Genomic DNA, 26,684 nt, shown 5'->3' with positions numbered 1-26,684 from the left:
TCCTAGAACCTTCTCCTCTGCACGCCTGGCCCTGGAGCAGCCTCCCTGCTTCTCGCTGTCCTGCCCCGAGCCCCTGGCCCCGCCGCCAGGAGAGCTGGCCGGACGCTGTGCATGAGACGCACTGGACAAGCCTCTCCCCTGCCACAGCTGGGGGGGTCCCCCACTCTGCTTCCAAAGACACCCCCGCTGCTCAGGCTGCCCATCCCAGCGGGGATTTGGAAAAGCTCTGTTGGCTGCAAATGCCTCCAGTGCACAATCCCCCCACCCCGTGCAGGCCCCAGGGCAGCATCAGTGTCCCCCCAACCTGGGCCCAGGCTTGGAGGGATGTGAGTGAGGGGACCTCACTCCGCCAGACCCACTGCCCCCCCCAACCACCCCCCAACATCTCTCCAATCACCCACACATTAATGCAATGTCGTTAATGAACAGAGAATATATTTAAAAAATAAAATAATAATAATAATAATAAATCACTCTGGCTTCCTCCTCCACAGCAAGGGGCCCGTCGGGGAGCAGAGAGGTCTGGGGTCCCCACCTCCCTCAGCCCCACGGCATCTGCTCCCCCCCTCCCCAGGGTCCCCCCAAACACAGACGCAGGACGTGACCTCACAACAGACAAGGATTCAAAGTTACAAGTGCTTTATACATAGCCCTGTCCTCCCCCGCCCCCGGGTAGGGCCCCCCGTGCACGGCTCAGCAGGGGACGGGGTACACAGCTCAGCGGGGAAAGACGGGGGGATAAATTTTGTCTTTAAACATTATGATTAGCAAAAACAAACCCCAAACCCAAACCCCATGCCCGGAGCGTTGGGGCTCAGGTCACTAGCTAACAGAACAGTTACATACATGGCCAGCCCAGGGCTGCACACGCAGCCATGCCAGCATGTGGACAGACTGTCGCCTGGAAGCTGGGGGCACAGAGCCCCATGCTCACCGCAACCCTGGCCGTGGGGTTAGGGGACCCTGGACTCCTCCACCACAGGCCCACTCCCTCCGGCACGGGGACACTGGATTCATCACCACCCCTCATCTAGTTGGAGGGTCGAGGTCCCTGGACGCAGGCTCCATCCTTCACAGAAGTAGAGGTCCCCTGGACCTCTGGCCCAGAGCTAGAGGACCCCACATTCTCCCCTGCTTAGCGGGCGGAGAGCCCTGGCCACCTCCCAGTGCAGGGCAAGGGGTTGCTGCTGGGAGCAGAGGCTGGCACTGGCCAGGCTTCGAGTGATTCTTGGCGGAGTCCTAGAGCCTGGGCCCAGCTGCTCAGTGCTCTTGGCCCTGGGAAGTTTCATGTAGAACGGGGCAGCGAGGGTGGGCACAGCACCAGGGCCAGGGCTGACGGCTTGTCCCTGGAAGTCAGGCTTGTTTGCGATGCTCGAAGTCTGTTCTCTCCTCCCCCACACTCCTCTGCTGCCTGCCCAGGGCGGGTCCCCTCACTGCAGCCGGTCCGTCCGGAAGGAGTCCTCCACCGCGGGGTCCGTCAGGAGGGCGTAGGGGTCGCTCAGCATGCTCAGGCCGTCCAGGGTGAGGGGCTCGATCTTGAGATCCTCCTCCAGGCCCAGGGACGTGTCCACCTCGAAGCCGGGGACCCCGGCCAGCGCCGACGCAATCTCCTTGGAGATGCCGGGTGGGGAGTCCCCTGGGGTTGGAGAGGAAGGGTCAGACCCAGGGCAGGACGGTGTGTGGTGGTGGGGCAGCCAGGAGAGCCCATCCCGCCGGCGGGGGGGGCCTAGCATCCTGGGGGACCCTGGGAAGTGGGAGCAGTTTTCCTTCTGCAAAGCACAGCCACCCTCCCAGCTGCACTCCACTAGCAGGGCGAACTCCTCCTACCCACTGCCCAGGAACCTCAGCCCAGCCCTGGAGGAACCACGTAAGGGGGGCCTGGCCTCCATGACCCATGCTGTGCGTGGCTCTGCTACTGGCCAGCCAGGATAGTCTTTGGGCCGGGGGCACCCGTCCCCCCGCAAACTGGGCTGAGACCCAGCAAACTCGCTCCACCGCGCAATCCGCACGGTGCCAGGGGGCCCCGCAGCACTTGGTGGTCCGGAGGGGACGGTGCCCAGCCCAGGCCCAGCGCCTGCGACACGCTGGAGGCAGGGCAGGGCAGGGCAGCGCGCTCCCGCACCCACGCACCTGTGAGGACGATGTTGGGGATGGGCCCATGGCGGCTGCAGTTGCTCAGGTTCTGCCGGCTGAGGAGATGGGGCTCGTGGAAGCTGCTGCCGCTGGCCGAGAAGCCCAGGCTCTCTGCCGAGTGGTAGTTTAAGGCACCCAGGTCCTCGGGGAAGGCGTTGTGGTTGAGCGGGAAGCTGCCCGGGGGGCTCTCGCCCATGCTGAACTGCTCTAACTGCAGGGAGAGATGAGGCGGGGGACTCAGTGACTCGCCCAGGAGAAGGACCCCGGCAGCCGCTCCGTGGGCAGAGACGGCACTGGGAGCCAGGATTCCTGGGCCAAAAGGAGAACGTCTCAGAGCAGTGGTGACCGACGGGTCGATCCTAGAGCATCTCCCAGTCGATCGCGATCTCCGGCGGCACAGTGGGGCTGCCACTGAGACAGGCTCCCTGCCTGCCCCAGCCCCACGCCGCCCCCGGAAGTGGCCAACACAGCCCTGCAGGTGGAGGGCGGGCGTCTCCCTCCCAGTGCTGCTCCTGCCTGCAAGCACCACCTCCGCAGCTCCCATTGGCCGGGAATGCTTGCAGAGAATTGGCCCAGTGCTTGCAGAGAGGGGCAGCGTGCAGAGCCACATGTTGCCCGCCCCCTACAGGGGTCACAGGGGCACGTTGGGGCTGGGGTAGGCAGGGAGCCTGCCTTAGCGGCAGCCACACTCCACCACCAGCCAGGAGCCACTGGAGATAAGTGCTGCCCGGCAAAAGGCCGCACCCCAAGCCCCAGCCCTGAGCCCCCTCCCGGAGCCAGCACCCCAAACTCCTTCCTGCACCCCAAGCCCCAGCCCTGAGCCCCCTCCCGGAGCCAGCACCCTGTACCTCCCTTGCACCCCAACACTCTGCCCCAGCCCCCTTCTGCACCCAAACTCCCTCCCAGAGCTTCCACCCCTCGCCCCCTCCTGCACTCCAACACTGCCCCAGGCTCAGCCCAGAACCCCCTCCCACACTGCAAAGCCCTCGACTCCAGCCCAGAGCTCGCACCCCCTCCCAAACCCTAACCCCCTACTCCAGCCTAGTGAAAGTGAGTGAGGGTGGGGAGAGCGAGTGATGGGGGCTGGGGGGTGTGGAGTGAGTGGGGCAGGGCTTTGGGGAAGGGACAGGGTCTCAGGGAAGGGGCGGGGTAGATCCTGGGTTGCCCTTAAATTCAAAAAGTGATCTTGGGTGTAAAAAGGTTGGAGCCTGATTTAGAGGAACGCGCTGCAGGGACCAATCAACCCGGCAGCCTCCTCTACCCCTCGGCGTCTGAGGAATCGCCCGCGGTGGGGGGCGGCAGCAGGTGTGACAGAAATCCCAAACCTGCAGAGGGGGCTGCCCTGCTCCCACGGCCTGTGCCCCCCGCTGGTGCAAGCCAGTCCTGCCTCACCCTGACTCCACCTCCCTTGCCATGAGCTGGAGATGGTGCCACCAACCTCTCCCCCCAGGAGCCCCGCAGGCTAGTCATCGGCAGGGTGGGCGCTCAGAACATGGCTCCCAGAGATCCCAGCACTGACTGGGGGGCAAGGCCAGAGACTGGGGGAAAGCAGCCTAGAGATGGCAAAGAGCGAACTCCAGAAGCAGCCTGGAGGGCCAGGAACCAGGCTGGCACCAGCAGCCACTCCAGGAGCGTGGCCCAAACACAGCTGGTGTGGGGTGGGCTAGGCCTGGGCAGCTCAACGGCTACGTTACTGGTGACGTGGAAGGAGCCCGTCTGGTGGGAAGCATCCCCAGCCCCCTGAGAGTCTCTGCTCCTATCGCCCCAGGGGCGGGAGCCAGGGCCCCCCAGCAGACTCAGCACACGCTGGGACTCACGCTGCCCACACTGAAGTCGCCCAGCGGCTGGCCAAGCTGCTGCTGTAGTGAGGAATTATGCTGGTACTCCGAGAGGTACGGCCGCTGCGTGGGCGCGCTGGGCTGCTGCTGCCGGGCTGGCTGCGTCTGGTGCTGGGGCTTCTGAGTTTGCTGCAGGGGCTGCTGGGATTGCACGAGCAGGCCAGGCTGGTTGTAGGGGTATGGCGGGAGCCTCTGGTCGGCTGGCAGCTTGCTGGTGTCCAATGGCACGCCCTGCAAACACGCAGCACGGCAAGGGTTACAGCCAGGCACCAAGGCTGGCAGGGATCAGGCCCAGGGGTCCCACTCCTTCTAAACTGCAAGGCTATTTGCAAGACACCACCCGGCCCCCACCTCTGGAGCGAGACGCTGGCCCACTCTCCTGTCCCTGAGTCATCAGCACCAGCTGCTTCAGGGACCCTTCTGAGGTGAAGGAGCCCCGGGCCTGTCTGTTTGAGGCCCAACCAGGAGGGTGCTGAGCCTTCCTCTTGTTCCCTACCCTCCACCAGGACCAGGGATGTTCTCAAGGTCCTTGGATAGGTCTACCCCCTTATATCTTGGGACTCAATGAGATCCTGTGGCAGAGAGTTCCACCGGCTAATTGTGCAAATACACCCCCTGCACCTGACAGATAATCCGGACTTCACTTTTCTGGCCAGCCATCTGTGGGTGGGCAGGGGAGGGAAATGCATCCGTTTCCCTCCCCTGCCTAGAAGTGCGTTCGCTTGGGGCATCAGACCATCCCGGCAAGACTTGGAGGAGGAAGCTCAGGAGAGGCAGAATTAAGAACGCCCTGGCCGAGACCAATCTCAAGGGACACAAGGATCGAGGTCCCTGGATCCCATCAACCCCTGCCACTTCCCTCTGTGGGGAGGTCTGTGCTTAGATCCACGTGCAGAGGGAGACCCCCCCTACCTCCAACCCCACTGCAGGGTATTTCTACCCCGTCCCCAGGGCACCGTGCTACTCCCCAGCCTGGCAGCAGCAGGAGGCCATGCTGCCCCAGGGCCCAGCTGGAGCCGAGTTCTGTGCACCCCCCCACAGCCCGCGGAAGCCTGGTTCCTGGGGCGCAGCCCAGCCGTCGCCCTGCTGCTAGCGCCTGTGGCTGGGGAGAGCGTGCCGGCCCCCGTCTGCCTCAGGAGCAGGGGGCAGCAGCCAGAGAAGCCTTCACACCCAGCACCACGTTGAATCTTCCGCGCCCCGAGCAGCTGCGGCTTCCCCGATTCCCGGCCCCGCCCCAGCTGAGGGCCCTGTCCCAGAGCACGCTCAGGCCCCTGGGGCTGCCTCCCTGCACAGCTTGGCCCAACAGGGGGGTTGCTGTGCCCTAGGACCGAGACCCTCCAGACTGGCTCCCAGCTAGACTGGCTCCCATCAAGCCAGCTGAAGACTACCTCAGGCCCACAGGGCCAGTGGAAGAGCTGGGATTCGGGACAGGAGGGTCCTGCTCCCAGCTCCCTGGGCTGGTCAGTGCATCTCTCTGAGCCTTGGTTCCCAGGCTGTGACTAGGAAGAACAAGGCTTCCCTTTCCCCACCCTCTGACTTGTCTGTCGACCGCGGACCATCTGTGCAGCACCCAGCCCAGCCCGAATTCACACAATCATCTCCGACTTCTCCGAGCACCCCATAGAGCAGGGACCCGCGAGGGGCCGGGGCATCGCCTGGCGCCAGCTCCCTGCCCTACGGCTCCCAGCCTCCCACTGAGATGAGGATGGCAAAAACAGGACAAGAGGAGGAACTGAAAGAGGCGAGGGCAGCCCATGATGATGGATCATGCATACCTGGGTGATGGAGGACAATGTGGGTGACATTGTTGGTGAGAACTGTTTGGGGTGCTGCCTTCTCGAGTCGCCGCCCATTGGGAGGGTGAGGGGGCTGAGCGGGGCCCTTCGGCGGGGCGACGTGTTAATGGACGCCTGCACCAGGGGGGAGTAGGAGGAGCTGCTAAAGCTGGCCTGCAGGCTGGGGTTGCTGGGCGAGGACTGCATGGACTGGCTGCTGAGGGAAGAGGGGAGCGAGGGGGTGCTGAGGGAGGAGGGGAGCGAGGGGGTGCTGAGGGAGGAGGGCAGGGACTGGTTGCTCATGGAGGAGGGGATGGAGGAGCTGCTCTGGGAGGACTGCAGGGAGGGGTTGCTAAGGGAGGACTGCAGCGACTGGGAGCGCAGGGAGGCCTGCAGGTTGGGATTGCTAAGCGAGGACTGCAGGGCGGGGTTACTCAGGGAGCTCTGCATAGGTGAGGTAAGTCCTGTGGGGACAAAAAAAAAAGAGACACCACCGTTACCCATGGCAATCAGCACGCGATGAGGCTCCGCCCCCTGGGCGGGATGGAAGGGGGGGGGGGAGACCAAAACGATGGAGACGGCAACAGAAACAAACAAACCCAGCAATGGAATCGGATCGTGGCCCAAGACCCCCTCCAGCGGGCGCCTGGCTCGAGGGACGCAGCTCCGGCTGGGCTGCACGGGTCCTGCTCACCTGACAGCTCCCTTCTGCAGGGCAAGCACTGGGGGTCCTGGGGGCGAGCGTACCATGAGGGGGACTCAGCTCTTCCCTCATACAATGCCCCAGCTCTTGTCCTGCTAACCCTGACGCTGAAATGACCTGAGAGGCTCTCGTGTGTCCAGATGCTGCCGGGGGAGGAGCCCAGCTCAGCCCATTCTCCGTCCCCACCTGGGACAGGGGCAAGGCAGGAGCTTGCTGGAGGTGCAGAATCACCAGAGCCCGCTGCAGCTGCTCAGTAACATCCAGGCTGCAGCCCCAATCCCCCCCGACCTCCCAGCACCAGCAGCCCCCTCCGAGCACATGCTCAGGGACCCCCGGGGCCTGCTCATCCCCCCAGCTCTGCTCCGCAGGGATCCGAGACACCCACCACCCTTGGCCAAGCGGGGTAACTGAGGGGCAAACTCAGCCCTGGCTAAGTCCCATGGGCCTGGGCGGCCCGGCTGATGTCCCATCCTCAGCACTGGGCTCTGAGGAGGAAGGAGCCCAGCAGGAGTCCTACGCAGTCCTTGCCCGCACGGCCACAGGTCGACTCCTCTTCTGGGCAGCACGACTGCTGTGCCTCTGCCAGGAGGCCAGGCAGCAGCCCGGAGCCCTCACCTGCGGAGCCGTAGCCCGTCCCAAGTCCCATGCCGCTGCTGATGCCCAGGTGCGTCATGGTGTTGGCCAGGTTACCGGTGCTGCTCCCTCCGCTCAGGCTGGGGTAGTTCGACTCGTCGGGGTCCAGGGGGGTGGGCAGTGGGGAGGGGAAGTGCAGGCTGGTGAGGTCGGGGAGGGAACCGCCTGTGTTCAGGGCAGTGGGGATGAGTGGGACGTTGGCAGGCTGATCAGGGGACGGAAAGATACTGAAAGAAAGAGAGACACTGCTCAGCAAAGGCGACGCTCCCGAGCACCCAGAGTCAGAGATGGGGACTGGGAATCAGGACTCCTGGATTCCGGGCCCAGCTCCGGGAGGGAGTGTGGCCTAGTGAGCGAACAGAGGACTGGGAGGCAAGACTCCTAGTTCTGTTCCCTGCTCCGCCATGGACTCACTTCTGTTGCTTTGGGCAAGTCCCCGTGCCTCAGTTTCCCCCCCACAGGTGAAAGGGAGACGAGAACCCCCAGACTCTGCCCCGAGGGGCCGAGCAACGTGCGAGGTGCTGGGAGATCTCTGCAGCAGGACTACAATGGCACCATCACACACCCGGGCACAGGACTTACTGGATTCCAGGGACTTCACAGGACCTGGGCCTGGCCGAGGACGATGAGAGCTGGGAAATCAGAGACAGAGAGTGGGGGTGAGCCTGGGCAGGGCATTCACCTCCCGCCGCCCTCACCCCGCCCCCCGACCAGCACAGGTGGCCGGCAGTTTCTGGCCAGGAGAGAGGTGAACACACATTGCAACACTCCGGACGCCAGAGGCAGGCACCAGCCAAGATGAACTGTGCAGGCACTGGGAGCGGCACGGCCCCACTCCCCACCCCGGGACCTCCCACCCCATCATAAAGGCCCAGCCCCGCCCCGCGGGGAGCCCTCCCACCGCCACATACCCCTCACTAGTACCAGGGACCCACTGGGGCATCCCCCTAGACTCCCCCAAGAGCAGCACCGTCCCTCCCCAGGACTCCCACACCCACCTTCTTGGTGTCCCAGGGCTTCAGTAAGTGCTTGTTGTCATCCAGGAAGTTCTCCTCGATGGGAGGCACTTGGAAAAGAAACACTGGCAAGGGGAGAAGGGCAGGGGTGAGCCTTGTGCAGAGGGGGCCAGCCCAGCACCCAGCTCTGCCAAACCCTGGTGACTGGGAGTGTTCTTAAACAGTAGTCATGCCTGGCATTAAGAGGGCAATGGGCCCAAGAGACTACGGGTCCCAGCATGCAATGCTCCATCCTGAATGAAGCAGTGCACACTGGGAACTGTAGTTCTGTCAGGCCTGCAGGCCACATAGGCGATGTGATGCAGTTTCATTCACTCACCAGCTCTCCTTTGCTGCCCCTGGCAATGAAGCAGCATGTGCCACCCTCCCCTGGCAACCCTAAAGCTCCCAGCCCTGCAGGGGCCAGGAGCACTGCCCCCCTCCCATGGGCTAGGATCAGACCTCTCTCCATGCCCCACTGTGACTGCCAGGCGAGGTGAGCAAGGATGGGATATTTACCTTTACTGTCCACATCCCCGTCCAGAAAACCTGAAAGAGGGATGGTGACATGGTTAGCTAGGAGCAGGGGGATGAGGGCAGCTCTGCAAGAGAGAGAGGTTTGCCGGGGACTTCCCATGCGATCCAACGCCCAGCCACACTCCTGGGGAGAGAAGGCAGGAGACCCGACCAGCTGGGCACCGCAAGAGGCAGGGCACCAAGTAGCAGAGCTCGGACCAGCTGCCTGACAGGCGAGCCATTGTGGAAGGAAGGCGAGGATGAACGTTTGGGGTGACGCGGTGCAGCAGGAAAGGGGGTGCTGAGCTAGACATGCCTATGGGGGGACATGGTACAGCCGTTCTCGGACCAGGCTAGGAGATGGACCTGGCAGATACAACGAGGCGGGGAAGTCTGCAGCTTTCCTGGCCTGTGGGAGCCAGCAGCCCCAGGGCACCAATCGTACCAGGCGGCCCGGCGATCACAGCTGGCTCCTGGGCTACCCCAAGACTCAGCCGGCCTGCACATGGTCCAGGGTACAAAGCAGCAGCAAGAGGCTGGGAAAGGAGGGCAGGGAGAGGCAGGGAGCCAAGACATGCGCCTGCTGCAGTAGCCAAGGGAGCAGGGCTGGGGTGCTACTCACCGCTCCTGCGATTGGGAGGGGGGACACCCTGCGAGGGGCCCAAGTACATGTCCTGCGGGCTGGGGTTCATCACGCTCGTGTGAAGCGCCGAATCCGAATTTGTTCTAATGGTAAAAGACAAGGCCCCAGTCAGACCCCCCTGGGCAGAGACAGGGCCCAACAAGGCTGGTGCATCCTGGGAGGAGCGCGAGCTGCCAGCATGCTTGCTGCAGCAGGAACCCTCCCGCCCTCCGGCTGGGGAATCCACGCACCCCTCCCTGCAGGCGCTCAGCAGGAAGCTGTCTGGCTCTCGGTGTCAAAAGCCGCCTCCTGCTTCTTGAGGCTTGCTGGGTCGTTCTCAAGAGAGCAGGCTGGTGGGATGATGCGGGAGCCCTCGGAGCTCAGACCGCATGGGGATCCCTGAGGGAGGAAACCCCCACTGGGACAACGACCGGGGGACGGGACAGCACAGGGCAGGGGACTGTTTTCAGTGAATCACAACAGGTATCTACAGGGGAACAGCCCTGGGGGAACCCCTTCCCCAGCCAGCAGCTGCCCTGGCCCAGCTAAGCTTTAAGGAAACTCTAGGGTACTGCAATGTTCTGCTCGCCGTCCCTTGGGGGAAAGGCCAGGCGGGGGGGGCTGTGAGCTGGAACAGGAGGGGACATCTCTGCTCGTTTCTAGAGGCAGCTGTCAAGTCCCCACCAAAGGACCCAGACCCTTCCTCAGGACAAGGGCCACCCTCGGCCCTTCCCAGCAGAGGGGGGTTTGCTCCAGCCCAGAGGTGGCTGCGAAGCGAAGGATCTGTTGGGGGAGGCGCTGTGCACACAAGGACTCATCCTGAAGCCGTTTTTCCTGGGGTGGCACAAAGCATGTGCTGCAGAGAAGGGGCTCCCCGAGGCCCCAGGGAGACGCACGCATTGTCTTCCTAATGAGTCAGCCTGGGGGCACTGGGAGGGGGCAGGGGAAGGCTACACACAAGGGGGATACTGTTCAGCTGAGGGGCCCAGCCTGCTCCCAGACAGGAAAGTCTCTCCCACTCCCCACAGCCCCCAAGGGCCAGGCCTTCCTCCCACCAGGGCACAGCCTCCACAGGAACGAAACCCTGCGCTAGGCGAGACGGCAGCACTGAGCCCCACGGCGGCACCCCGGGAGCACGAATGGGGACATTGTCCTTGCTCCCAGCACACGGTGCACGCTGGGGACCAATGCTGAGCCCACGCACGGCGCCTGGGGGAGCCATCCGGCTGCGCCTGGGCACTGAGCCAGTCCCCCAAAGCGGGGCCCCAGGACAGGGCGGCTGGGCTCCCTCAGTTCCCCCTTCATTTCCTGTCCTAAACAGCCCGGGATGGTAGCAGCTCAGGAGCAAAGGGGCAGGGGCTGTACAGCACCCTGGGACCCATTCAGGGGAAAGCCCCAGTAGCACAGAGGCTAATTGTTACCCACCACACCTAGCACCTCCTCAAGGATGGCTAGGAAAGGCCCAGGCTGGAGCCTGCCCTGCTGTGACCTCAGGGCAGCTGCACCAAGCTGGGGAAGGGCAAGGCCTGATCAGCCAGGGGCAGATCAGCCTGGAGCAGATGGTGGGTGGGGCACAGGGGGCACAGACCAGCTGGGGGGCGGGGGGCACAGATCAGCCTGGAGCAGGGCAGTAGAGGGGCAGGGCAGACCAGCTGGGGGCAGGGGGCATGGATCAGCCTGGAGCAGATACAGGGCGGACCAGGGGTGGGGGGCACAGAACAGCCTGGAGCAGACTAGGGGTGCACAGGGCAGATCAGGTGGGTGCAGGGGGGCACAGATCAGCCTGGAGCGGGGGGGGGGCAGCGCAGACCAGGTGGGCACAGATCAGCCTGGAGTAGGGCGGTTGGGGGGCAGACCAGACCAGGTGGGCATGGGGGGCACAGAGTGCTGGCAGGGCAGGGGCCAATTAGCTGGGGGCAGTGCAGGCTGCCTTCAGCTCTCGCTGCCTGTGCCAAACTCCCCCTTGGGCCGGTGACGGTTTCCTTCTCCCCAGCCCCTGAGGCGCTCAAGGCCACTAACTGGCCCATTCCTCCCACCCAGGGCCTGGTGGGGGAGGCAGCTCCCCAAGGCCAGCCTGCCCGACACTTGCAGGATTCCAGCCGCTGCAGAAGGCCCCTGGAGCTGCAGCCTCCTCCAGGCTCGCCCTGGCAGAGCTCGCACCCAGCTAGCCAGGCACTTGCAGGAGGAGCAGGGCCTCAGCTGCCAGTTCCCACCAGGCCCAGTCACCAGGTGGTAGGGGAGAGGAGCTGGGAGGGGGGCCCAGCCCCTTGCCCACCCCAGCTCTGCCAGGCGAGGGTGCAGAGTGCATCTCCTTGCCAGCCACGCCAGCAGGCTGCACCAGGGGCCGGGGCTTTGGCAGCATGTTGCAGCCTGTTGCTCCATGGGGGTTGGGCAACGCGGCCTGCAGAGGATTTCGTAACTGCAGCCCTTGAAAAGGCCGGGCTGCAGGCCCAAGCTGGCACTTCTGCCTGCTCAGGAAACAGGACGCCCGGCAGGAGAGTTTAACTGCCCTGGGGCAGCACACGAGCCATTAACCTGCTGTAACAGGACCAGCTGGGTCAGGGCCTCTGCAGCGCTGCACTGCTGATAGCCCCTACGCCCCAGCCGGAGGTGGCCACGGCCAGCAGGAATCCTCTTCTCCTGCCGAGGGCTGGGTCTCCCCTGGCAGTTCCGGGCTCGTGACAGGTGCTGGCTCCGTAGTGCAGGCTCCACCCCAGGACATGGCCCCCAGCCCCCTTACGCCCAAGGGACAGACCCGGGGCTCTAGGGCCCACTCACTCCCTGCTGACACTGCTACCAGGGGGCACTGGGTGCTGGTTGAGAGGTCTGGGGAGGCTGGGTCGATTCATTTCTCCTAAGCCCATGAATAGGCACTGGGCCCCCAGGGTCTGCACTAGAGAGGAGCCAGCAGAAGGCTCCCCCCCACCCCAACAGCTGCTCCATCCCCTCTGAGCAGCATGGCCAGCAAGACCTGGCTGGGGCACTGAGAGGGCTGACCCGTCACTGCCTGGGCTGTGTGCTGCGTCAGGCCCAGCGTGCCCGCCCTCCCTGCCCAACAGGCTCGCACCCGTGCTCAGAGGGGCAGAAAGGCCAGGGACGCATGAGCCCTGTTACTAGATAGCTCCGTGTCTTTAAAGGGGCACAGCTGGGCTTGCGAACCCAGTAGAATCTCACAGAGGGCACTGCCCTGAGCCCAGAGAGCCGTTCGCGAGCCCCCTGCCCCCTTGGTAACAGACACCTGGCACAAGCGCCCCAGCCACTGGCCCCTCAGTGGGCTACTGAACCCACCGTGATCCCCGACAGCCCAGGTGGGATGGCCACATGAACCCGAGAACCAAGCTATGAAGGGCAATGGGACATGGGCCAAATCCTCAGCTGGTGTAAATCACCGCAGCTCCACTGAGCCACCCCAGCCTGAGCATCCCAGTCACCAATCGGGGGGGGGGAGGGGGTCAAGATCCTCCCCGACCCCACCGGACACTGGCCATTGGGCCAGGGGCTATCAGCACCTGCCCAGCCCCCTGGGGGCTGCGGCATCAGACGGCTTGGGCATAGAGAGGGAGAGAGAGAGAACGGAATCAAAAACCATTCACCTGTTGAGAGCCGACGGCAGCCTAAACAAGTGTCCTTTCTCCATGGGAAAGTTACCCCAGGGCATGGTCCTTTGTAACGAAAAACAGCAGGTTACTTTGAGGGGCAGGGAATGGGCACAGGGCCCCACCCGGGCAGCGGGGAAGGGTTAGTAACGCAGGCGGGCAGCAGGGCGAGGTACCAGCTGCAAGTGGGGGAGGAGGCAGCCTGGAGCTCTGGGGCCCAGATGGGAGGACATGGCCAGGGAGCCATGCAACGCTGTGCCAGGGGGCACGGCTGACCTAAGGGTGCCCCATGGCAGCCTCCTCTCAGACACACCCTAACAAGGCAGCGCCAGCCAAGCAGCCCCGCCCTCCAAGGACCATGGCAGCTCCCGTTCAGAAGAGAGGGAGCCTGAAACAGCTTCATGCAAAGCTGCCAAAGGGCCCCAAGCGTCAGCCCCATGGGGCTGGGTGGGCAGCCGCATGCCCTCCTTGGGCAGGTGGCCCAGTAGCGCCACCCTCACTGCTCTCCCCTGGGCAGCGCTGAGCTCTCTGCAAAGCATGAACAGTGCCCTGCCCCTAGAGAGTCCCCCCATGGGGGCACTAAGGGGTCTCCCCTGGGCTGGATTGTGACATGCCCAGAACCCACCACCATTGGGCCCCGCAGCGTAGCAGCAGAAAGGACCTCGGCAGGGGGAATGGCCTGGCGCCACCCCACAGACAACTACATTGAACCTGGCCTGGGAGCCGGGGGCTCCTGGTCCAGAGGCTCCCCGTGTACTGCCAATCCTGAGGGGAGCCAAAAGCTTCTATGCCAGGAGCTGCCCCTCCTCCCGCGGTCCATGAAGGGGGCAGGTGCTGAGGGAGGTGCAGTAGAGGGGTGTCAGGTGACCAGCAGAGAAAGGACTGAACGCAACAGAGCGGAGAGGGAAAGGCTCAAGCCAGGGGGGAGTTAGCAGCGGGATGCGCAGCGAGTGGCAACCCCGAGCCAGGGCATTAGGAAGGTGGGGGGGAGGAGTCCAAGCTGCTCTGTGTGCAGGGGGGAATGACCCTCAGTGCAGCACCTCCTGCTGCCACACCCCCTCCGGGCACCCGCGAGGCACTGGGCGTTTGCCCGAGCAGTCCCTGGGTTGCACAATTCAATGGGCGGGGCCAGCACGTGCCAAAGGGAGCTGGACCAGTGCTGGGCACACGTCCCACTGCAGAGCTGGGAGCACTGCTGGGAGCTCCACACCTAACTCCCCTAGGCCAGAGATTCCTGCCTCAGTCAGCTCTTTTGGGTGCAGGTGGCATCCAGGGGCCCTGTCGCCAGATGCTCCTGCGGACTTGGGGCTGGATCTGCTGCACACATGGCAGGGCACCCCATGCCCATGCCCCCCAACAGAGCAGGCACCCCCAGATATCTGGCCGTTGGAGGGTGATCCGAAACCCTCCCTAACCCTCTGGGCTCAGGGGGTTTCACCCTCATGGGGCCTGGCTCTCAGCGCTGGCTGGAACAAGCACGGGCAGCCTCGGTGCCACTCCTGAGGGGGCTGCACAGCCTTCACCAGAGAAACAGTCGGTCTGGGCCGGTCCCTGGAGAGAGCCCCGGACGGCTGTAGTCCCAGAAGGCACTTTGGGCCCCAGGGCTCACGAGGCCTCCGGACAGAGGCAGCACAAGCCCCAGCATGGAGCTGCTGACAGGCCCCTGGGCTGTTCCCCACAAGGTCCAACTGTCTGCCCCTGACCCACTGTCTTTTCTGCACAGCCTGGCCCCTTGCAAGGGAGGCCGTGGCCAAAGGGAACAACCCCTCTCAGGAGCAGTTCCAGGCTTTGAGGCCTCCTTTGTGTCCCCTGGCACAGCCAGTGTTTAACCAGGAGACATGCCAGCGGGAAGCATCCTGGCAGCTGCCCCCCGGGGCGATCTGCAACCAGCCTGCTAGAGGGGTTTAGGCCAAACCACAGCTGCCTTTGGAAATGCTGGTCCCTCCACCTTGGAAAGGTTCTGGCAACCCAGGGAGAGGGGGGACTGGCCCCTGGCTGCGAGGCTGGGGGCCGAGCCAGGCTCTGGGAGGGAAGCGGCACATGCAGATCTGTCCTCCACCAGTGCAAGCACAGGTGAGCCCCACGTCTGCACATCACACGCGTCCAGAGACAGACAGAGCCCCCCAGATTTATCCCGCACCAGCCCCACAAGCCATCCAGCCCCTGGGACCTTATGCCACCCCCACCCGCCTCCTGCGGGACTTGGGGCCACCCGCAGTCTGGATGCGAAGTGCCCAGAGCTGCTCTCCAGCTGACCGTGGGCCATGCAGGCTGCTCCACCAGAAGCCAGGAGTGGCGCAGGCTGCTGGGGAGCTGGGGAACGGGCTCAGCAGCAGAGCTGGGAGGACCCCGCACAGCTCTGCACCTGCCAGTCTCCCAGGCAGCCCCCAAGTGATGCGCCGTCTCCACCAGTGGGATCTCAGGGGTATAAAGGGCACCAAGCCCAGGAACCCAAGACAAACCGTCTCCCCTACACACCTGCTCCTGCAGGACGAACAAGCAGCACGAAAGCCCCTGACCTGCGCCACTGATGGAACAGGGGAGGGGACCAGGTACATGTGGAAGCTCCCTTCCTCTCCAGGGAACCAGTGACCAGTCTGGCCCAGGAGAGGGGAGTGGCTCTGCCTGGCCATCGCCCGGGATGGCAGCCACCCACTGGTACTGGGACACCAGGGCTTCCCGGGGAAGATGCCCCGGCACCTGCCCTCTAGATGGATCAACAGAGAAGCAGATCGAGGTGGCCAAAGTGCAAGGAGCAGAGTTAACTACTCCCCTCCAGCAGGGAGACAAGACCCAGCAGATAATGTGGCATCCCGCAGCCTGGGCCACACAGGAGCACTGTCTGCTGGGACTTGGGGCTGCAAACAGCTCCATTATCTACAGATCATGGGCTCCTGGGGGCTCCTGGCAAGTCGCCGGTGCAGCCTGGGCGGGGCCCACCTGCAAAGCGGACACTGGCAGCTGTGGCAGGCTCCCCAAGGCCAAAACACTGGCTCTGTCCCGAAGCCATTCACACCCAGCCAGAGAGCAGCCCAAGGATCTGCTGTTCTGCATCTGATCCTGGCTCCGGCCAGCCCTTGGTGTGTCAGACACCAAGCTCCAAGCCCCTGGGAGAGCCCTGGAAGGTCCCTGCTGAGTTGCAGCCCCTCGGCCAGCTGGATGCCTCTCGCCCTCAGCTGGAGCTGCTCCCTGACTAGCCTTGCTGAGTGCCCAGCGAAGGACCAGGCCACTCCCCACGGCCCCACGCCTAGCAGGGCTCTCCCAGCCCCTCCGGGATTCCAGAGGACACATGCTGGGACTGCCACTGGATGGCAAACAAGGGGGCCTGGTCCCTTCCACAGAAAGGGCCTATTGGGCCAGGCCCAGCCCAGCCGTCCCTCCCCCTGCTGCTGCAGGAAGCTCCGGCCTGAGCAGCCCTCTAGAAACTCTACGCCCAGAGATCACGAGGTCCGCTCAGGAGCGAGGGGACCCCCAGCCCTGTCCAGTCACAGAGGGCGCCCAGGCAGCTGGCTCCGGTGGGAGCTTAAGGGGATGGATCGCGGTACCCGGGTCATGGCAGGTAACTCCTGAGATTACTAAACAGGAGCGAAATCAGCCCCAGCTTCCTGGTTTTACTCTGTGCATTCGACAGCCCCACGTGTTGTGTCAGCCTCAGTCGCTCCCTCCCACTAGCCCCTCTCTGCCTGGCTGAAGAGACCATGAGACACCAGCAGGGAGCAGGAAGCCTGCAGCCAGCGACCCAGGAGTTTGGGCACCGGCCGGGTTCTGCAAAGGAGATTTCGTCAGCGACTCTTCAGCTGCAGCTGGTATCCCAGGGCCAGGGACCCTGTGGGCTGGGGGAAGGGGTAAAGACCTGGCAGCCCCGTGACCCAACAGGGCTGCTCCTGCGTCGATGGGCGCCCCGGGATTGGGGTGGGGGGGGAGAGGGGAGGCGAGTTACCTTCTCCAGCTGGGCTCAGGGGGAGGCGACAGGTAGGCCGGGCTGTAGGGAGAGCTGTCGATGTGAGCAAAGAGTTAAGGACCAAGCCGAGAGTGCCCATAAAGCAGAGTGGCAGGGCACGTGTGATCATAACAGCCACAAAGCAGCCCCACCGAGAGGTTAATGCTCTCTAGCCACACCGAGCCGAGCGCTCTGGGCCCCTGCACCCATGCAGGAGCCCGCCGGGAGGCAGCCCCGGAGCCGCGAGCGCTGTCCCACAGAGCAGGCAGCAGCGCTGCTAAAGGATATCTGGCGCACGTATCGGCGCAGAGGAGACATCATCCGCCGGGGGTCTCGCTGCACCCGCTCCACCAGGCCATGGTGCCGGGTGCTGCGCGCAGAGTCCAGAGGCGAATGCAAGGGGCCCTGCAGAGACACAAGGGCATTCGCTCGGACCTTCCCCGGGGGCGTGTCGAGGAGAGCCAGAGCGCGACGGGGGCTGGGGTTTACAGCCCTGCAGTGCTGGCCCGGCTCCGCTGTCCCACCGGCGACCGGCCCCAGCGCGCGCCCCCTGACTCCCATGCGCTGTGGAGCACTCAGAACCGGGGCCCTGCAGCCAGCAGGTGAAGAGACTCCACACATGTAGCCATGCAGATGCGGGCGCCTCAAGGAAGGGGGGGGTTCTTCCCAGCCCACTCAAGAGGGCTTGGTTGAAGCCTGTGCATGACGGAGAACCGGCATTACCCAGCCTTCCTCTCCCACTCAGTGCCTGGTATCCCCAGCAGAGCATCACGCATGCTGCCCTGTGTTGACGCTCCCCTGGGTTTTCCCAGGACCCTTTGCTCCCATGAGCCCCCTAGCCACGTGGGGTCGCTCCAAGGCAATAGGACAGGACCCTACCGATTGGGGAGGGGCGTGGAGCCGGCCTGTGCCCACAGGGGGAGCTGTCGCAGGGCCTCTGGGCCTGTTACCTGGAATTCGGAGACACTGCTCCCGATCTGGTTGACGTTGGGCAGCGAGCCGCTGTAGTAGGGTCCCCGGCTGTGAGCCAGACGCAGCTTCTGAGCCTGCAACTGGACCAGAGAGAGATGAGGCAGCGTCAGAGCCGGCTGGGCAGCCCCCAGGAGAAGGAGGGCAAAGCCCCTTTACAGTCAGGGACACTCCAAGGGCTGGAGCAACGTGTCTGCCAGCAGCAAAGCTAGGACTATGTATCTAATCCCTGGGCCTCTCGGAGCTAGGACCCCCAGGCCCTGTTCTTGCCACTAGACTATGCTGTTATCAGGGGGGCGCTGAGTGTCCTGATTGGCCCAGCCCTCCACACACAGCCCCCAGCTAGCTTTTCCAGCCCATCCTGAGCACCTCATGCCTATCAGCCAATTCAGAGCTATAGCTGGGAACATCCCGCTCTCACGGCTCCTTAACCCCCACTCCTCTGCCGTCCTGGTGGGCGCATCTCTGTGTGCCCCTAACCCTCCAACTGCAAGAGGCTGGGACCGGACCCTCTGCACCAGTGACTGGAGGGTAGCGAACAGAACAGGCTCCAGACACGATCCTGGCAATGACAGGCCAGCAAGCCTCACTCAGCACCAGAGAAACTGGTTGAAACTGTTGTGAAGAAGTTATCAGAGACGTAGCTGCACAGTCAGGGAAGAGTCCACCCGGTGTCTGTGAAGGGAAATCATGCCTCGGCACTATTAGAAAACTTGGGCCGAGAAAGCAAGGGGATCGGTGGTTATAGTGAATTGGACTTTCAGAAAGTCCTTCACAAGGTTCCTCAGCAAAGTAAACACAATCCTGGGATAAAAGTGAAGGCCCTCTCCTCCATCAGTAATTGACAGGAAACAAACGATAGGCACCAAGACACCTGCGTGCCTGGGCGCCAAACACCCCAATCCAGCCGCACGTCCGAAGCTGGGTCAGATCCCCACACTTGGGACCCATCCCAGGCCTGGGCAAACACATTCCAGCGACTCAGAGCACCCCTGCAACACGAGTCACCTGCCCAGCAGTCGCCAGCTGACTGCAATGGGTGGCTGGACAGTTCACGCCAAGCACTGGCCCAGAGCCAGTGTCCACATTCCCTCTCTGGCCTGAGGCTTCCAGGCCCAGGCCGGCTCCCAGCGCTGCAGCACTCTGGGGAAGCCCAAAATCAAGGGCAGGGGACGGAGGGGAAGTCTGGCAGGAGAGGCTGTTATTGCAAAACTGCAGGCTGGAGATAGCAGGGTGCGAGCAGCCCCGGGGAGGGGAAAGCCCAGAGGAAGTCCCTGTGCCCGCGGTGCTGAGCAGCACAAGCTGGCATGGAGGTTCAGAAGCCACAGCACGCTCGGCAGTGGATGCCCAGGTAGAGAGGCACCCGCTGGACAGGCAACGAGAATGGAAGCCCCAGGTGGCAGCTTGAGGCTGCCGCCCTGAGAGCCCCCCACTGAGGCAGCTGCTCAGATCCGCAAGCCACATGCTGGGGGCCAACCTCCCCAGCCCTCTCGCTGCTGGCATGGCAAGGAGAGGAAGCATCTGCCAGCAGCCAGGGGCAGTGCCTGCCTGCCTCCCTCCCCCACCCCGGGGGCATGGGGCTAAGGTCACGACCACCAGTGGAGTGAGTTCAGCTCCCAGGCAGGCTCCAGAGCAGAACCATGGGCATGTTTCCCATGCCCATCGTGGGGAAGGCAGGGCTGCAGAGCTCTCATTAGCGAGCCAACTCCCACTGGGAACCAGCCCGCCAGGCTGGAGTCAGATACGCGGACACAGGGACCAGCCCAGCCTGCTTCTGCCCAGCATCTGGAACAGACGCGGAGGGCCCTGGGACAGACCAGGAACGAAGCTTGGCCCAGACAGAGAAAGTCTGGGGTGGAGGGGCACGGAGCACCCCCCACTTCACAGCTTGCCCAGCTCCACAGCACCCCCTCTGGATGAGCCAGGAGCTGCAGTGACCTGCTAGGGAAGGAGACATGGGCTCCCCAATAATAAACTTGGCATCAGCTGCACTGGGCTGTCCTCGCCGGGTGAGGGGCCCCCTGGGACATCAGAACGGTCAGACGGGGTCAGACCAAAGGTCCATCTAGCCCAGGGTCCCGTCTTCCAACAGCGGCCAATGTCAGGTGCCCCAGAGGGACTGAACAGAACAGGTCATCACTGAGTGATCCATCCCCTGTCGGCCACGCCCAGCTTCTGACAAACAGCGGCTAGGGACCCCATCCTGGCCAATAGCCATCGATGGATCTATCCTCCATGAATGTATCTAGTTCTTTTTTTAACCCTTTTATAGTCTTGGCCTTCACAACATCCTCTGGCAAGGAGTTCCACAGGTTGACTCAGCAATGTGTGAAGAAATACTTCCTTTTATTTATTTTAAACCTGCTGCCCATTAATTTCATTGGGCAACCCCTAGTTCTTGTGTTATGAGGAGTAAATAACACTTCCTTATTTACTTTCTCCACACCAGTCATGATTTTATAGACCTCAATCATATCCGCCCTTAGTCGTCTCTTTGCCAAGCAAAAACTCCCAGTCTCATTAATCTCTCCTCATACGGCAGCCGTTCCAGACCCCTAATCATTTTTGTTGCCCTTTTCTGAACTTTTTCCAATTCCAATGTATCTTTTTTGAGAAGAGGCGGCCACATCTGCACGCAGTATTCAGGACATGGGTGTACCGTGGATTCAGATAGAGGCAACATGATCTTTTCTGTCCTATTCTTTCACTTTCTTAATGAGTCCCAACATTCTGTTCGCACATGGAGCAGCTGCTCCAGCCCCAGCCTTGCTGCAGAGAGGGGCGCGGCCAGGCCCAGACTGGGAGAGGGCTGCAAGTCGGGTGCGAGTGATCCGCGGCACAGGATGCTCAGGCTTGCGAAGGGCATGAGGCTGGAGAGCACGGAGTCTCCTCTCTGCCAGGGAACTGGAGACGAGACGCAGTCACACACGGGGACAAATCCTGGGCTGACGTCAGATTCATATCACCATTGCCTAGGACCAGCTCAGAAATAATGATCTAGAGCCGGGATCCGGAGCCATCCCAATGAGGTCGTGTGACGGGAGCAAAGCACAAGATCCCACGCCCTGGGGACAGCCCCCCAGCAACCCCCAGGGGCACACAGACCCAGCACAGACCTGCCAGCTCCTTGGCTCAGCACGGGCAGCTCTGGGGAGGTGCCTAAACAATCAAGGCTCCGGGCTCATGAGCCAGGCGCTGGTGGGAAGGGCGGGCAGAGGGGCCGGCAGCGCAGCGGGCACGAGGCAGGTGCTGGTGGGAAGGGCGGGCAGAGGAGCCGGCAGCGGAGTGAGCACGAGGAAGGCACTGGTGAGAAGGGCAGGCAGAGGGGCTGGAGAGGAAACTTCTGGCTCCAGCCGTCAGCAGATGAAGCAGCCGGGCTGGCACACGTCTCTGCTGCCGGCCCTTCAGCTGCGAGTGCACTGAGGCATCTTGGCTTCAGCCCCAGTGGGGCTGCAGGCCAGGCCGGGCCGTCATAGGGACCCGGAGACAGCCAGCTCCTTGGGAGCACATGGGGATATTTTATCATCATCTCTAAAGACACCTGGCCCCCAAGCGCTACGGCTCAGCCAGGCTGGGTTCCCAAGATAGGCCAGCCATTGGCATCGGCAACCCAGGTCACTAGCCCAGCTCCGAGCATCCCCCTTCCCCGCCTAGGGGTTCAGACAAGGGGTGCAGGGCACTACCCTCCCTCCAGTGAAGGGGACCAGGGCGGTGCTCAGCCCAGGCCAGGCAATAGCCGGAAGGGCAGGAAGCCCCCTATATGGGACCTGGAAGCTTCTCTTCCGGCCCAGGCCTGGCACGGTGCCCACCCTGCTGCCCTCTCAGCCCTTCCCGCTGGGGGCCGGGGACACACCTGCCAGGAGAGACCCAGACTTCCTCATCCTTCTCGTGACATGAGGAGCAGGAAGATCACCGCTGCAACCCACACGCTGGGCAACGGCCCAACTGCCACTTCCAGGACAAGCTCCAGAGAGTCAGGATCCTGCTGCCAAGCCATGGGCCAACTCCCCACCCCGCAGTCCCCACGGCTAAAGGTCGGCGCGTCATGCTGCTACCCTGGGAGAGCTCCGCGGGGGCTGCCCTGGGAGAGGAAGCAGAGAGCATGTTCCGGGGATGAGAGGAGACAAAGGATCTCTAGGGACTCATCTGCCCTGAGCAGGGTCCCAAAAGCCCAGCCAGGCTGGTGCCCACAGTGCTTGTCGAGCTCTGGTCTGTGAATATGACTCACCGGTGCCCAGGAAGCAGCTCATGCCCTGTCCCCAGGGGCAGGAGAGAAATGGGCACCTGCAGGGAACCAGCACCGAGCTCGATTCAGGGCAGCCAGCAGTGCAGGCCTCAACCACCTCGCGGCCCTGGCACAGGGGGCTGCCACACTGCACCCTGATGAGGGAGGGGGCCAAGTCAGGGAGCCGGCTGGGGTAGGAGTGGCAGGCAGAGCAGGCTCCACAAGGACACAGCCCTCTCCTGGCCAGACAGCCCCCATGCTCAGGGCAGAAAGGCCGAGACTGCCAGCAAAGAGGCCACGAGTTGGAATCTGAAGCGAAGCGGGCATCTGTGAGGGGGACACGTCAGCTAGAAACCGACCCAGACCCCGAAACCCCCACCCTCTCCCTGGCAGGGATCGGTGAAATTCCATCTCAGCCCCACAGAACTGGGAGGCAGAGATTCCCCCCGGCACCACCACGTGCCCAGTACCACCAACAAGCGCCAGAGTCCGGGCCATGGGGTTCCACTGCAGAACTGACTGTCAGCCTGTCTCAGGTCACCCCCCCAAAGGCCAATTCTCACACACAACTCCAACAGCTAGCACCTTGGCCGTGAGGTCTGCTGGGGGACAAGGCCGCCCACGGTAGCAGCAGAGCCACGAATGCCAGTTCGCTCATCGGACCCCCGGCCCTGGCTGAAGAGCTGACAGAGCAGAGCAGGTCAGAAACCCCGGCAGCAACGAAGCCCCCCGATCGTAAATTCCTGAGCTTAAAACCAGCAAAATCCAGATCCCAGGAAAAAGGGAGATTTGGTCACCAGCTGTCTCTGCAGCGCTCTGGGATTAGGGCTCTGAGCCTGCCTGGGTTACGGGCTCAGGATTTCAGCTCCATTTCCCAGTGTCAGGGCCCCTGGCAGGAGAAAGCACGCTCAGCCCCAGGGGCTCTGCACATCTTCAGCTGAGCCCTTTCTGAACAGGGAGGGCCCGGGGACATGGGATGCTGCTGTGCTGGCTCCTTCCTGACCCCTACAGCTGGTCCACTCCCCACCCAGACACCGGAGCTACGACTCCCCCATCTCAGCACAGGGCCACAGATCCCGACCAGGCCCTCTGGAGAGGACAGCGCCAGCTAGTCTGGAAGAAACCAGCAGTGAGACAAAGGCCCCGCACAGGGCACTACAGACAGTGCCAACACCACAGCCCAGACGGGCACTGAACACGGCCCCAGAGGGGTTTGACAGCTCGTGACAGGAGCCAGCGTCCAGCAGCTCAGTCGAGGCCCTGCAGACGGAACTCCCCTCTGCACCCACAGGTGGGGGGCTGAGAACGAGGCTGGGGTACGGGAAGCTGCCACTCCACACAGCGCACCTGATCTGGGAACCCTCCAGGGCTGCACACCTGGCACCTCTCCCCAGCACTGCCCAGCAGGAGGCGGGAAGGGGCTCCCAGGGATCAGGTTCCTAACATGCAGAGACAGGGCAGGACTGGTCCCTACAGCACATGCTCCAAGGTAGCATCCCAAACTACGTGGTCAGCAGAGCCCTGACTCCTGCCACGCTCCTTGCCAGTCCTCCTCTAGCTGCCCTGTGCTTCTGCTGCCCACACAGCCCCTTGTCCTCAGCCAGCGCAGGGCAGCCCGGAGGAATGCCTGATGCCCGAGGGAACGTCGGAAGGCACTGCCTGAGCCACGAGCCAGCCCTCGCTCTCTCACCCGTTTCCTGACCAACCAGTTCTGGGCTCACCGGGCAGCACTGCAGGGCATGGATCGCAGGGAGGGTGGTTCTGCCCAGGTCCCCCAGCTCTGCTGTACATTAACCAGCTGTTTACTATGCAAACACGGCTCTGGAGTCTCTCAGCCAGGACCACGCTTAGCAGGGATGCGATGGCTCGGCTTTTCCCTTCAAGCGTTCCAGCACAAGCCAAATGGGTCTGAAAACGCCAGGCAAGTTGACATCCCACTTGTTAATTTCTTAGCTGCATGTCTGGGGGCAGGGCTCACTTGGCCCATCAGGGAGTGCTGGGCTCAGCATACAGAGGGACAAATCGCTGCCTGGACCCAAGAAGCTGGCTCAGGAACTGCATTGCGCCCGGCCTTGGAGCAGTGACCCTGGTGACGGACGCCCCGTGAGGCATCTCCTTTCTACCACCATGTGGCCTGCACTGCGGCTGCCCCAGCCCCACCTCCGCTCCCCAGGAGAGCTGAAACCCCCCTAAGACCTCCCGAGTCCCTGGAGTGCAACCCACTCAGAACTCCTCTCCCAGGTTTGATCATCTCACTGCAGCCTCACTCAAGCCCACATGCTCCCCGTTCAGGAGCCTGTTCAAACCCCCCCTTCCCGCTCCTTTTCAGATCCCACCCGCCTACTGGAGCTGGCTTCCCCACTGCCTAATGCTAGCCTCTCCCTGTCCCTTCACTGCCATGAGTGAGATCCTCTGCAGCTCCCGCCACCTGGAAAGGCCCCCCTGGATCTCTCAGATCTTGAATTGCAAATTGCAGGTGCAAACACCTGTCCGCCATGTGCCTGCCCCCCACGCTGTCTCCCTCAGCAGCTCTTCTGAGGAGGACATCTGGTTGGAGCATCGTATGTCCCTATGAGTTGATGGCATTCTCCTAGGCTGCAGCCCGGGACAGTAGAACCAGAGACTCAGGCAGCCAGCTGCTGGCCAGATCCCAGGTTTGGCAATGTTCATGCATCCCCATCGACTTCGTGGGGGGCTGTGTAAAGGAAAATGGGAACCTGTCTCCCTCGCTGCTGGCGGAAGGCTTCTCCTGCACCCGGAGCCAGGTCAGTGGAGGCACGGCACTGCCCCTCCTGCTCTGCCTCCAAGCCCAGCCCGAAACATCGCCCGACCGAGGGCTCAGGGCCTGGCTTTACTCTTAGCCACCTCAGAGCCTTTTCTGAAAGCTTTGGACATAGCACTGATTGGAAGGGTCGGTCCCGAGCCTCTGACATCCCACAGGGAGAGCTGGCTGCTCTGGAGGGGACCTCCCTGGTCCCATTTCCCAGATCACACCCAGGCCGGCCCCTCTGGCTAGGGCAGATTTGTTCTCTACCTGACATTTTCTCATGCTTTACCCAGTCTAATTTTAAGCCTCTCTAGGGATGCAGCTTCCACCACTCCGCTCCTCGTGGGAGACTACGGCAGGGTGCTCCAGAGCGTGCGGCCGGGAAGGGTTGCCTGGGATTCAGCCTAAAGCTTTCGGGGCAGAGAACAGGAGACGGCAGTGAGCAAAAGCCGTCCCAACCACGAAGCTGCTGCAGGATGGCTCAGTCCGGCATGTTTCCTACGACCCACGCTGCTCTCACGGTTTCAGGCTTGGAAACCACGTTCCCGTTTCGTGGCACTCCTGAGGCGAGCCGGCGTGGGCTGAGCTGCTGGGGCCGCAGGCCACGTTCCCAACCACAGGGCCGGCCGCCCCAGCCCCACACACAGGAAGAACCCCTGCTAGGCCCCCCGCGGCAATGGAAAACCAGCCGCCACCCACGACAACCTGTCAGCCCCTTCCAGCAGAGACCAGGCCTTGCCCCGGGGTCCCCGGCGGGGACGACACCCCGACCCGGCGGCCCAGCCAGATCCCAGGGGCTGGCGAGACTCCAGCTGGACCCAGCAAGGGCTGCCGGAGACACCAGCCCCACCCTCACCCCCCACAAGAGCCAACGTGCCCCTCCCTCGGCTGCTGCCTCGCACTGCAGGGGCCCCCCCCCGCCCCCTCCCCGGCCAGCCCCGCTCCCTGCGCCCTCTCCACACAGCTCAGACTCCTCCCCCGACCTGCCCCGCCCCCTGCCCCACTCTCGGCCCCCTCCCCGCCCCCCCACGCAGCTCAGCCCCCTCCCCCGGCCAGCCCCGCCCCCCTACGCAGCTCAGCCCCCTCCCCCGGCCTGCCCCCCAGCCCCCCCACGCAGCTCAGCCCCCTCCCCCGGCCTGCCCCCCAGCCCCCCCACGCAGCTCAGCCCCCTCCCCCGGCCTGCCCCCCAGCCCCCCCACGCAGCTCAGCCCCCTCCCCCGGCCTGCCCCCCAGCCCCCCCACGCAGCTCAGCCCCCTCCCCCGGCCTGCCCCCCAGCCCCCCCACGCAGCTCAGCCCCCTCCCCCGGCCTGCCCCCCAGCCCCCCCACGCAGCTCAGCCCCCTCCCCCGGCCTGCCCCCCAGCCCCCCCACGCAGCTCAGCCCCCTCCCCCGGCCTGCCCCCCAGCCCCCCCACGCAGCTCAGCCCCCTCCCCCGGCCTGTCCCGCTCCCTGCCCCACTCTCGGGCCCCCGCCCCGCCGGCTGACCTAACGGAGCGGGGACGGGCGCGGGGACACCCCCCGGCCCCACCTCCCGCCCCGTGACCTGCGGAGCGACCCCGGGCTCCCGCGCCCCCCGGCCCGGCCCCGGCCCGGCCCCCGGCCCCCGGCCCCGGCCCGGCCCCCGGCCCCCGGCCCGGCCCCCGGCCCCCGGCCCCCGGCCTGCTCACCCGCGTGGAGCCGATCTCCATCATCACCTCCTCGAAGGCCGCCGTCTCCTCCGCCTGCCGCTGCTTCTGCAGCGCGATCTTCTCGCTGAACTTGCGGGGGTTGGAGGCGCCGGCGCCGGCCGAGGAACCCGGCCCGGCCCCGGCCCCGGCCCCGGAGCCCGACGCCGCCATCTTCCCTGCCCAGGCAGCTCCTGCCGCCGCCTCGCAGGCCGCAGGCCTCGGCCGCACACCACGGCGGCGCGGGGCATCACGGGAGGCGTAGTTTATTTGCCACCTTGCCCGCCGTTCTCCCCCTAGGGGGCAGC

General features: G+C 63.9%; 2 protein-coding genes across 4 annotated transcripts in view; one reads left to right on the top strand and one right to left on the bottom strand.

Moving 5' to 3' along the window:
- UBAP2L (ubiquitin associated protein 2 like) overlaps positions 1-26,684 on the top strand; it is a 403,300-nt gene that overhangs the window by 158,015 nt on the left and 218,601 nt on the right. The gene's annotated exons all lie outside the window — the stretch shown is intronic.
- On the bottom strand, positions 623-26,622 carry CRTC2 (CREB regulated transcription coactivator 2). 3 transcript variants are annotated; one of them, XM_073323576.1, is made up of 14 exons: positions 26,380-26,622; positions 17,702-17,803; positions 17,040-17,156; positions 16,752-16,813; positions 12,809-12,877; positions 9,216-9,319; positions 8,597-8,626; positions 8,081-8,163; positions 7,665-7,714; positions 7,065-7,309; positions 5,747-6,210; positions 3,951-4,202; positions 2,131-2,344; positions 623-1,636 (listed from the first exon to the last, which is right to left on the bottom strand). In XM_073323576.1, the coding sequence occupies exons 1-14, from the start codon at positions 26,548-26,550 to the stop codon at positions 1,431-1,433; spliced, it is 2,169 nt and encodes a 722-aa protein (XP_073179677.1). In that variant the 5' UTR covers positions 26,551-26,622; the 3' UTR covers positions 623-1,430. The 3 variants fall into 3 exon arrangements, with proteins under 3 accessions (XP_073179677.1, XP_073179678.1, XP_073179679.1); XM_073323577.1 differs by having other exon boundaries at positions 17,702-17,797; XM_073323578.1 differs by lacking the exon at positions 12,809-12,877.

Source organism: Lepidochelys kempii, chromosome 24 (assembly GCF_965140285.1).
Source record: "Lepidochelys kempii isolate rLepKem1 chromosome 24, rLepKem1.hap1, whole genome shotgun sequence".
Lineage (NCBI taxonomy): Eukaryota > Metazoa > Chordata > Testudines > Cheloniidae > Lepidochelys > Lepidochelys kempii.
Note: the sequence above shows the minus strand (reverse complement) of the source record. Positions and strands in the feature narration are given on the sequence as shown.